At 44.7% G+C, this 12,538-nt stretch overlaps 1 protein-coding gene across 1 annotated transcript in view; it reads left to right on the forward strand.

Moving 5' to 3' along the window:
• Positions 1-4,687, forward strand: part of LOC119425045 (netrin receptor UNC5D) — a 215,966-nt gene extending 211,279 nt beyond the window's left edge. Inside the window, exons 16-17 of the mRNA XM_037692571.1 lie at positions 4,295-4,525; positions 4,634-4,687. Of these exons, the coding sequence (XP_037548499.1) occupies positions 4,295-4,525; positions 4,634-4,687 (285 nt within the window). The remainder of the gene's footprint in view (positions 1-4,294; positions 4,526-4,633) is intronic.
• Positions 4,688-12,538: the final 7,851 nt, after the last annotated feature.

Genomic DNA, 12,538 nt, shown 5'->3' on the forward strand with positions numbered 1-12,538 from the left:
TTTAGGGTCATCCAGGTTTTTATGTCTTTAAAGCATGCTTGTAGTCTAGTAAGGGTGAGATGTCCCAGCTTTTTTCCAGCCTTGAATGCAGCTTTATCTTTGTGAATTTGGAACGGAAAGAAAGTCTCAAAAGTTACATTGACAGACAGCTGGTCTGTGTACTCATGTTGACTGATTCGTCCACAGCTGATGATTTGTGCACGTGTATTTGACTATATGCATACACAGAATATTCCTACTTATGCAAATTGAAATATGTACATTTGAAAATCTTATGCATTTGTGAATCTTGTAGTATGCATTTGTAAAACAAAAAACTTGTAGTATGCTTGTGGATCATATTATATGCGTACAGATCTCATACACTTGTGTGACTACTTTTGAGACTGACTTATCTTGACACAAATCTCCTGGAATGAACAGTGAACAGTCAAACTAAAGTTGGACTGTTCACTGTTCATTTAACATATTGTTAGATTTTAGCTCAACAGATTCTTATAACTGTAAATGTTTTTTGGGGTTTTTTGACTTGTCATAGTTTCTACATTAAACATTGGAGATACAAAGTGGGACCCTCAGAGTGCATGTTCTCTCCGTGCATGTGTGGGTTTTCTCAAGGTACACCGTTTTCCTCGAACAAACCAAAAACATGCATGTTAGACTGATTGGTAACTCTGAATTGTCCCTAGGTGAGAGTGAGAGAGTGAATGGTTCTTCATCTCGTTTGTCTCTATGTGTCCCTGTGATGGACTGGAGACCTGTCCAGGGTGTCCCCCGCCTCTCGCACAGTAATGGCTGGACATGGGCACCTATGACCCCCGTGACTTGAAAAGGAACAAGCGGGTAAAGATAATGGATGGATGGATGGTTACAACAAACTTCCATCCACTCATTATCTTTTACCCATTTCATCCCTTTTGGGTCACGGGCACAACAATCTTAAAAAGTAGAAAGTTTCTTATTTAGAGCTAATCTCAGCTCCTGATTGAGGATCGTTGCATTTCATGTTTTTACTGAAAATTGACTGTTCACATGGTTGAATTAAAGTTTACTCAGCACAAGTCCTGCAAGTGAAAACCTCTCTGGTGAAACAGAGACGTGTCCTACTGCTAATCCTGGCAGTTGGGGATTTTATTTCTTACTTTAACCAGTTTGATGGATCAAGATGGAGGGAGATGCACACATTTTGTCAGAGAAGCTGGGCATGCCCTGGGCACCTTAATTTCTAGAAAAACGCTGAGAATGCTCCAAGTTGTTTTTTTTACATAAAATAGGTCTTCTGTCAACAGAAGCATCCCAAGTGGAAATGCGTCATTAGGAAATATCTTGTGTCACTACTAGGTGCTGGTGTGAAAAATCAATAAAAGCTGTGAGGGTGGTGTTATATCTTTGAAATTATAAATTTTATCTTGAAATTGAAGATCCAAAATCACTGCATGACTAGTTGCTATGGTGACAACAATGAACTACTAGCAGCTACTAATGGTTCAATTTAGGGGTTTGAGGGTTCTCAGTACATTTTTTGTTCAGTTCAAACATCAAATTGATAGTTTCTCAATATTTTTTAACAAAGTTATATATGCGTTTTAAAGAAAACCCATCAAATGTTCTTAAACAGTTGGCTGGATCTTTTTCACATACAGCTTTGGTGGGAGAATCTGGAATGCTCTTTAATGTTTAACTAACCTCATCAAAAAGCTTTGGCAACCTCATTGTGTCAGAGTGACCCCAGAAGCGCAGGGTTTCCTTGAATTGAGGGAGGGGGTCTGTGACTCTGTACCACTCTGGTCCTTTCACTCAGTGTGACATTTACACAGATGTAATTTGCTAGCGGATGTGGGAGCTATCAAAATACCCATCACTGATGGGAGCTTTGTCCCAGCACAGAGGAGAAAATGAAGCGATGACACAGACTGAAAGGTGGAGGTTGGTTCAGGCGAAGAATATATCCTTCAAATGTAACACTGTGGCCCATCTCTGTCATTGAGAAATAATGAGCTCTTTATCTCAGGAAGGGTGCTTACTCAAAACCTAATCTTTGGAATTAGTGATATAACAGGAGATGGAGCTCTGTCCTCATCTCTTTCACCCTGTCTGCCTTTAAGCACCATTCCCATTTAAGCCTGCACTTTTTTACACTTGTTTGACTCTCATCTCTCCCGCGGCCACCTGGTGGAGATGAGCTATGCCGTGGTTATCCGTCATGTGTGCTGCAGCACTAATGGGGCAGGTTTAAGAAGCTGCAGGCCACAAAATTATTCTGCATTGCTTTAAATGCCTCAGCTGGGTCATTTGTAGAGGGTACCACTGGGTCACAAGTATGTTCTAAAGGTGATTCAGGGAGAATTTACCGCACAATGAGGAGCAATTGGCCATTGAATACAACAGCACCTTGCTAATTCATTTTGTCAGTGTTACTGGATCCCCATCTGTTTAGAGAGATGTGTCATTATTCATTTGGCCCTTGTTCAGCCTTGCACAGCTCCTTATGCCAGTTTCCTGGAAGGTTTCCAGTTTATTGTCTCAAATACAAATAGAATCTTATAGATACAGATTTTTAGACCGAAGTCCTGTTTCAGTGGTCCTAAACTTTGATTGTTTGCATGCTTATTGACGTTCATGAGTGGGTTTTTTTTTCCTCTAAAAACAAACTACAAAATCATTATTTAGTTAAATCTCTTTTGGAAACATGTTGATCCTATTCAGGTCAACACAAGCTAACAGTAATCATTTGCTGAAACTGATACAACCAAATACCCTTTGGGGTCAATCCAGTTCAAGATGGCTACAACAGCCAACTGACCTTAAATACAAAAATGACTAATATTAAGTCTATGTTATGACAGAGCTTTAGGGCCATGCTAAAAATATAAAATACATTGCCACTCTGACAACAAAAAAATTAAAAGCCATAAAATTACAAGAATAAAGTTGTACAAGACTTCTTTTTATTTATTTTTTTTACAGTTCTTTGTTTTGTTTTTTGATTTGGATCCACGACATGACCTGGCAATCAATCCAGTAGGCGTGTCATCACATGACCAATCCGAAGTTAATGCTCCTATGAGTCGCTGCATCTAGTCTTCAGCCTGTTTCAAGAAGGTATCTGTGCAGACAAATTCGAAAGGCGTATCTGGGGGGGCCACATCTTATTGGAAGAGGCCTATCCGGGGGGGCCACATCTGATTGGACAATAGAAAAATGGGCTTGTCTAGAGGCCACATCTGATTGGACGGTAGAAAAATGGGCGTGTCTGGAGGGCCACATCTGATTGGACAAAAAAAAGGCTGACCAAAAAAATAGCCGTTTCTGTTAGCCACAGACATATTGTATCTAAAAAGAAGGCATTATTGGCAGATTGTGTTAACCACAGACATATTATGTCTATGGTGTTAATCAGTTCGACATTAGCGGCGTCTCAGGTTCAATATTGGCGGCGTCTCGGTTCGACATTAGCGGCGTCTCCAAGGACCATTCATCACTATCTTTGCTATAATCTTTAGCAATAACTGTTGGACCCGACCCAGTTTGTAAATTATTTCATGATCCTCTGGACAGATTTTAATGAAACTCTCAAAAGTGTAATTGTTTGATGTACATCTACAATTGATTGACTTTTTGTCAATCCAATTCAAGATGCCGATCACAACTAAGCACCACTAGCCAACACAATAATGGACTGAGCTAGGTCTTTCACAGGTTATAATACTGAACTATAAAGGAGATTTGAAAACAGACAGAATTTGTATGATGCTGATGATAAGAAAATGGAGACTCTGAGGCTAAAAGAAGGTTGGGAACAGGTGACAGCGGGTGTGGCAGGACTGCAGGATCTGAACTGAGATATAGAACTGAAGTTGCAGGGGAACAGAAAGTCAATCTTGAAAACAAATTAATAAACCTAGCAATAAAACACAGAACTACCAAAAGTATTTTTAAAAAGTCAGATGCTGACAAGTTTGATTAACACGTAAATGGTTCAGATTTAATGCTGTAACAGCTGAGAGTCATTCACAACATATACTTTGTGCATATTTTGTGAGATTGCCCATATTTTCCGTTTCATCAAATCAGCTATAACCCTGTCATTTCTCAACATAAGCTAATCATAGTCTAGAACATTTGCATGAAAGACAGAAAGCTATATCCATTCCTTTAACTAATGTTAAGTTTTTAATGGATTATTTAAATATAAAATACACAATTGACCTAAAAATGATGAGTCATATCAAAATCTATCAATAAACAAACTCTAGTGTTTCTTGATTTTTCTCTTGTTTTTTCACCTCCAAAGGAAGTGATGTCTGTAGATGAGGAGAGCACTTCCTGCTATTGTCTGCTGGAGGCCCATAGATGTCATGTGCTACTGGGGCAGCCGGGACAATATGCGCTGGTGGGGAAGCCTTTGAACCAGGAGGCAGCCAAGCGACTCCGGCTGGCAGTGTTCGGAAGTTCTGATTCCAGCAACTCTCTGGGATTCACCCTTCGGGTGTACTGTGTGGATGACACACCCCATGCTTTTCAGGTATGTTTAATTCTGAACGTTAGGAAACGCCTTGTAACTGTGACTTTCCTTCCCTCCATTGACTATGGCAACATTATTTACATGAATGCTCCTAAAATCACCCTGCAGATGGTGGATGCTGTCTATCATGGTGCGCTAAGATTCATAATTGGCTGTAACTAACATACCCACCATTGCACCCAGTATTCACTGATTAACTGGTCATCATTAACTTCACGCAGACTCTCTCTGAATTATTTTCATCTTTAAATCACTTCTTGGTCTGTTGCCTTCATACATCTCCTCCTGCATGTCACTTTGTGAGTGCAGTCACCGCGTGCACTGTCAGGACATTATTACCTGCAGTGTTCCCTCAGTGCAGACCGAACTTGGCAAAAGGGCCTTCTTCTACTCCGCTCCTGTTTCCTGGAATATCTTGCAGAAAGATTTGAAGCTCTCGACCTTGACCTCTCTAAGTGGTTTCGAACATCTGCTAAGTTCCTGGGAAAAAACAATGCAGACATGTTCCTGTTTTTAGTTTTCTACACCACTTTATAACGTAGCTGTTTTTTTCTTCATTCTTTTAACATCATTTTCTTCCATTTATTTTTCAATTTATATACTTTCTTTTATGATTGTCTACTGTTGTCATCATTCTTTGCTAAAATCAGGTCTCTCTTGTAAATGAGTCCTCGCGGCTCAATGAGACTTTTTCTTCTTCTTCTTTCGGTTTTTCCCTCTTGAGGGGTCGCCACAGCGAGTCATCCTCCTCCACCTCATTCTGTCCTCTGCATCCTCTGTCCTCTCTCCAACTATCTTCATGTCCTCTCTAACTGCATCCATATATCTCCTCTTTGTCCTTCCTCTTTGTCTTTTTCCTTGCAGCTGCATTTCTAACATCCTTCTACCAATATACCCACGGCCCCTCCTCTTGACATGTCCAAACCATCTCAGTCTGGTCTCTCCAACTTTATCTCCCAGTTGTTCAACCTGGGCTGTACCTCTGATGATCTAATTCCTAAACTTATCCAGCCTTGTCACTCCTAAGGAGAACCTTAGCATCTTCATTTCTGCCACTTCCAGTTCTTTCTCCTGTCTTTTGGTCAATGCCACTGTCTCCAGACCATACAATATAGCTGGTCTCACCACTATCTTGTAAACTTTTCCGTTGACCTTTGCTGACACCGTTTTGTCACAAATCACCCCTGAAACTTTTCTCTATCCACTCCATCCTGCCTGGACTCTCTTTTTCACTTCTTCACTACAGTTCCCATTTTCTTGGACAGTGGACCCCAAGTACTTGAAGTCCTGCACCTTTGTGACATCTGCTCCTTGTAGCCTCACTGTTCCACCGGCCTCCCTCTCATTCACACACATGTACTCTGTCTTACTTCGGCTGACTTTCATTCCTCTTCTTTCAAGTGCATACCTCTACCTCTCCAAGTTCTCTTCCACCTGTTCCCAGTTCTCACCACAGATCACAATGGCATCTGCAAACTTAATAGTCCATGGGGATTCTTGGCTGACCTCATCAGTTAGTCAGTCCATCACCAGAGCAAACAAGAAGGGGCTCAGAGCCGATCCTTGATGCAATCTCACCTTCACCTTGAAGCTATCTGTCACTCCTACAGCACATTTCACCACTATCCTGCTGTTCTCATACATGTCCTGTACCAGTCTAACATACTTTTCTGCCACTCCAGATTTCCTCATGCATTACCACAACTCCTCTCTTGGCACTCTGTCATATGCTTTTTCTAAATCTACAAAGACTCAATTGAGTTCTTTCTGACCCTTTCTGTACTTCTCCATCAGCATTCTCAAAGCAAAGATGGCATATGTGGTGCTCTTTCTTGGCATGAAACCATACTGCTGCTCACAGTCACCTCTCGTCTAAGTCTTGATTCCACAACGCTCTCCCAAATCTTCATCGTGTGGCTCATTAACTAATTCCCCTGTAGTTTCGACAACTCTGTACATCACCCTTTTTCTTAAAAATGGGCACCAGCACACTTCTTCTCCATTCCTGAGGCATTTTCTCACCCTCAAATATGCCATAACATTTGAGTCAAAAACCTCACTGCCATCTCTCTAAGACATTTCCAAACCTTCACTGGTATGTCATCAGGTCCTACTGCCTTCCCCTTCTTTATTCTTTTCAGAGCTTTCCAGACTTCACCCTCACTAATCTTTCCCACTACCTGGTCCACAGTTTCTATGACCTCTACTCTTCTTTCTCTTTCATTCTCGTCATTCATTAGCTCCTCAAAGTACACCTTCCATCTTCCCGTCACACTCTCCTCACTTGTTAGAACACTACCATTCCTATATTTAATAAGCCTAACCTGTTGCACATCTTTTCCAAACTGATCCCTCTGTCTTGCCAATCGATACAAGTCCTTCTCACCCTCTTTAGTGTCCAGTCTCCCATACAACTCACCGTACGCCTTCTGCTTTGCCTTAGCTACTTCCCTCTTTGCTCTACATCCCATCTCCTTATATTCCTGTCTCCTCTCTTCAGTCCTCTCACTGTCATATTTCTTCCTGGTTAATCTCTTTCTTTGAACAGCATCCTACACTTCACTATTCCACCACCAGGTTTCCTTATCATCCATTCTCTGTCCAGATGACACACCAAGTACCTTCCTACCTGTCTCTGTATTTACTGTTGTTGTAGTAGTCCAGTCATTTGGAAGCTCTTTCTTACCACCCAGTGCCTTTAACAGCTCCTCTCTGAATTTCTCACAACATTCTTCCTTCTTCAGCTTCGACCATTTGATATTTTTCTCTGATTTTATTATTTTTCTCTTTTTCACAACAACAGTCATTCTACACACAACCATTCAATGCTGTCTGGCCACACTCTCCCCTGCCACAACCTTACAGTCTCCAATCTCCCTCAGGTTTCCTCTTCTACCCAGAATGTAGTCGACCTGCGTACTCCTTCCTCCACTCTTATAGGTCACTCTATGTTCCCCCCTCTTTTGGAAATAGGTATTGACTACAGCCATTTCCATTCTCTTGGCAAAATCAACCACCATCTGTCCTTCCTGATGTCTTTCCTTAACACCAAACCTACCTATCACTTCCTCATCCCCTCTGTTTCCTTCACCAACATGTCCATTCAGGTCTGCTCCGATTACCGCTCTCTCCTCCCTGGGAATACTCTCTATCACTTCATCCAGATCTTTCCAAAATGTATCTTTCTCCTCCTCATCGCATCCAACCTGTGGAGCATAACCACTGACAATGTTGAGCATCAGACCTTCTACTTCTACCTTCAGGCACATCACCCTATCTGACACGCTCTTCACGTCTACTACATTCTTTGCCAACTCCTCCTTCAGGACCACCCCTACGTGATTTATCTTTCTATTCACACCATGGTAAAACAGTTTGAACCCTGCTCCAATGCTGTGAGCCTTGCTGCCCTTCCACTTGGTCTCTTCGACACATAAAACATCTACAAAGTACCTTCCTTCTCTGCATCATGTCAGCCAGCTCTCTACCTTTGCCTGTCATTGTTCCCACATTTAGTGTTGCAACCCTCAGTCCTACATTCTTCACTTTCCTCTTCTCCCTGTGTCTCCTGACATGTCCTGGCACAATTTCTGCCGTCACCCTGTTTGTCAACAGCACCGGTGGCGGTCGTTGTTAACCCGGGCCTCGAACTATCCGGTATGGTTTTGCTTTGATGAACTCGCATTATGGTTTTGGCAAAAGTGTTTTACATCGGATGCCATTCCTGACTCAACCCTCACCATTTACCTGGGCTTGGGACCCGCACAAGAGATACACTGGCTTGTGCTCCCTAGTGGCTGGTTTTGGGGCTCAATGAGACTAACCTGTATAAATAAAGGTTGAATGAATACTGGTGAAAAGATAATTTGTCAAGGACCAAAATTAACTTGCATTTAGTGCAAAATTATTATTTTTACTTAATTTTTTAGATTTTTATTTACTCTTCTTTTTTTATGGAGAGATTAAATTGTGTATTTTTTACATTAATTACCCTATACAGATATTAAGGTTCAACATGATGCTTCATCACTGTCAGTGTATGTGTCTAATGTCAGGAAAAGACCTCCAGCCGAACCAGGCTCAGGACGAATGGCCATCTGCTTCAACCAGCTGGGGTTTGAGAGGACGGGAATGAGAAGCAGACAAACACACAGTGTCAGGTCTAGGTGTACTTTCTATTTGAAGAAAGACAAAAAAAACAACACATATTAAGGATACAAATAATTACAAATACAAACAGGTAGAATAAAGCAAGTAAAGACAGCAGCAGAGTGAGGAAATGTAATCATTTTTTCCTCCAGCTGTCTAAGCTTATAGCAGTAAACTAGGAGATAGATCAGGAAATTCAAGCCAACCCTAACTATAGGTTTTATTAAAAAGGAAAGACTGAAGCAAGAAAATAAAGAAAACGGTGCTCCACTACCGTGGAAGAATTTTATTTACCTTGGGGAGACAGCCTGTTAATATATAAGAAAGCTCTCCATGAAGCTAGAGCTGTATATTATTCATCTTTAATAGATGAGAATAAAAATAACACCAGGTTTATGTTCAGTACTATAGTTAGACTAATGAAAATCATATCTCTGTTGAGACATGTATCCCTATGACTATAAGCAGTGACAACTTCATGAGATTCTTTATGAATAAAATTGTTTCAATTAGAGAAAATTCAAACCATCCTTACTACTATTGCCTCTGACTTCCTGTCAGATAAATACTGTTAACATACTTGTTGTGAATATGAATATTTCTGTTCAGTGCCCTGAGATAACTTCTGTTGTGACTTGATGCTATATACTGAATTGAAATTAAATAGATGAGGCAGATTTAGAAATGTCAGTAGAAACTGATTTATGTTTGGACTGTTCTATTTCGTATAAGCTTCACCCTTTAAGGCTGTCGCTTGGTGGGTTTATCCCGTTATGCGGAGCATTGCACTGAAAAATTTAGTCCATGCCCACCTGCTGTGTGGGCCCTACCCGGTCCGTATAAATTACGTTAAGAGCGGGAAATCGGCTCCCATTTTTTCTTCAGCAAGCTAATAGCACTGTCAGAAGAACAAGGAAGGAAAATTGTGTAGATGACCAACCTTTGTTAAGGATGCTTGGCCCGGCAGTCGACCTCCCATCGTCCGGTGAGTTCTCCTCCCCGAGGAGAAGCTGACGAGCAGTCTTATTTCAAGGTAAGCGCCGAGGAACATTTCTCAGTGACAGGTCACTACACACTGGACAACGCCATCTTGTAATTTTCCTCTTATCGCCGACCCTCGGAGCGAATCGGATGGTTCCTCCGGGACAGGCGTGCTCAGCTGCAGCCCCCCGCTGCTCATTCCCTCCTGGAGAGCGTAGTGTCGGTGGAGGGGGGCTGAGTGAATGCTCACCCCATCCCACCTCGTTTTTGCATCGGCGATCACACCGCTCCTGGCCGACGGCGCCCTCAGGGGTTGCCCGGCATAACCCAGGAGGCGGCTGACATGAAGGGACCCCTTTTTTCTACGTCCCACGTCTTTCCCGCCAGTTGGGATGATCCGGTGGGAAGGTTGTTTACTGGGTTCCATTCCGGCTCACCGACTTGATCCATATGGCCTCGTGTTCCAACAGGATGTCCTACGGGCGAGGCCACAGACGGTTCTTTCCTGGTAGATTGGGGGAGCCGGTCTCCACAGTCCGCACCCATCACCAGAGTGGAGGGGTTCACCGAGCGGGGGTTCACCGAGCGGGGCTACCCCTCGGTAACCCCCCTTGAGCCAAGCCTCGTGGAAGCTTTCGGAGCGAAGCTGTCCAGGTTGGAGCAGCGTCCCGTCCCTCCTGGGAAACACGACCAGACGGTGACCACGCTCTCCAATCGAGCCCACCAATGTGCTTTTCAGGCAGCCACAGCTAACAACAACGTGGCGCTGCTAGCATATAGCATGTCCAAGAGGCTGGAGGCCGCAGACCTGCCTGAGGAGACCAAGAGCTCCCTCTGTAAGGCAGCCGACGCCATCCTCAATATGTGTGCCTCTTCTACGGTTTGCCTGTCCAGGATTGCAGCGTGGATGACGATGATTCAACGATCCACCTTGCTCCGTCACTCCCCCTCGCTGCCGGAGAAACTGTACAAAGACCTGATGGAGGGCCCCATCATGGCGGATGCGCTGTTCGGGAGCAGCTTCGAGCCATGCTGACGAACTCGAAGCAGTCGGAGGAGGTGTCAGAGGCTGTGCGCCACCTCATCAAGCCATGCGGCTCATCCCATCCCCCGGCCCGCTGGAGAGACCATCGTGAGCAGAGGCAGAAGCAATGACGTTCCACGGCCGCCGCGGTGGCGTCTCGCTCAGCTCCACCACCAGCCCCGCCCGTCAGAGACCAGCCCTCTTCATCCCGGCAACCAGCAGTTCAGCGTTTCCCCAGAGATCACCTACAGACAGCGCTCTGGACAAACAAATTGCAGAGCTCAAGGGGGAGAAGATTTAAAAAATGACGGTCTGCGTAGGGTGTGTGTAAAAGTGACACGAAAGTTGAAATAAATCATCATTCAATGATCAAAGTGTCTGTTTTTAGCCAGTCTGTAAGCTCGTATGAACTCACAGCGGCTGCGCACACATCCTCCACACATAACGAGCCGGTGTCCTTAAATAAAGGTTTTTTAAACTCACCGTTGCTCCAAGACATGACGAGACGCTCACACGACACGATGGTAAGCAAAATAACTCGTTGTCAACCCAAGCTGCACGATCCTCACCCAAGCGGTGTCAAACGCGCACTCGTGAGATGCAAACAGCCTTCATCCAAACAGCGCTGCGTTGATGATGGCGCACACACATCTCCCCGGCGCTCACCGGCTCACATCGGTATAAATGTGGGACCGCAGGCCGGGTCCGGTGATGGTCCTCGTTTTCAGCAAAACAACACACGCCTCACCGAAGGAAATGCATGCGGCCGCGACGCGGGCAGCCGTCACCCACCGCGTCTCAGCGCTCGGCAGCTCACGGCAGCACAAGCATGAGACAGCTGAACAAACCTGGTGACGAGTCTCGCCTCCAGCGAGAGCGGCGTGCATCCCTCCAGCGAGAGCGACGCGCGTCCCTCCAGCGAGAGCAGCGCGCGTCCCTCCAGAGAAAACGTGTGCTCCCGCGGGGCTCGCAGCCTTCACTCCAACAGCACGGCGTAGATGAAGTCACGCTCTCCGCCTCTCAACGTTCGCACAGTGACGTCGAATGCGCAGCCCCACGGCGTCATCAGCTGTCACACGCTTCACCTCAGCACACACCGGCCCACCTGGACATGAAGATTGGTCCGCGGTCCGAACGCAGCGCACGGGCGCGTTCAGAGCCTTTTCGAGGAAGCCCCGCCTTGGGTCACGCGGAAAACATTCCCGCGACACATGACAGCGGTTGAGGCGGTGGACTGGTGACATCCGTACAAAATATGACGCATCACTTAAACGCACGTCCACTCCACAAACGTTACGCGGAGTGGCTAAAAACATGCTCGCCGGTCAGATGGATGGACAGGGTGTTATGCAAAGGTTACACGTTACAGTTTGCAACCCGACCCCCTCCGTTCGAAGGAGTTTTAGAGATGGTCCTGTCATCACCAGACCAAATCTCATCCCTAAATGCAGAAGTCCAAGAGCTTCTGATAAAAGTAATCTCCAGGGTTCCCAACGGAGAGGAAAACACAGGGTTTTACTCGCGTTACTTCCTGGTTCCCAAACGGACCGGAGGGATGAGACCGATTTTGGGTCTGTCAGCTTTCAACAAGGCGATCATGGACAGACCATTTCACATGTTGACAACCAGACAGCTGTTGGACAACATCCAGAGAAATTACTGGTTTGTTTTCCGTCAACCTAAAAGATGCTTATTTTCACATACCGATCATCCCAAAACACAGAAAATTCCTGCATTTCTCCTTTCAGGGGATGAAGTATCAGTACAACAGGCTGCCGTTCGGGTATTCCCTCGCGCCTCGTACGTTCTCAGTGTGTGGAGACAGCCCTGCATCCGTTACACAGAGCAGGGATGAGAGT

Source organism: Nematolebias whitei, chromosome 18 (genome assembly GCF_014905685.2).
Source record: "Nematolebias whitei isolate Nwh7 chromosome 18, NemWhi1, whole genome shotgun sequence".
In the NCBI taxonomy this organism is placed as follows: Eukaryota; Metazoa; Chordata; class Actinopteri; order Cyprinodontiformes; family Rivulidae; genus Nematolebias; species Nematolebias whitei.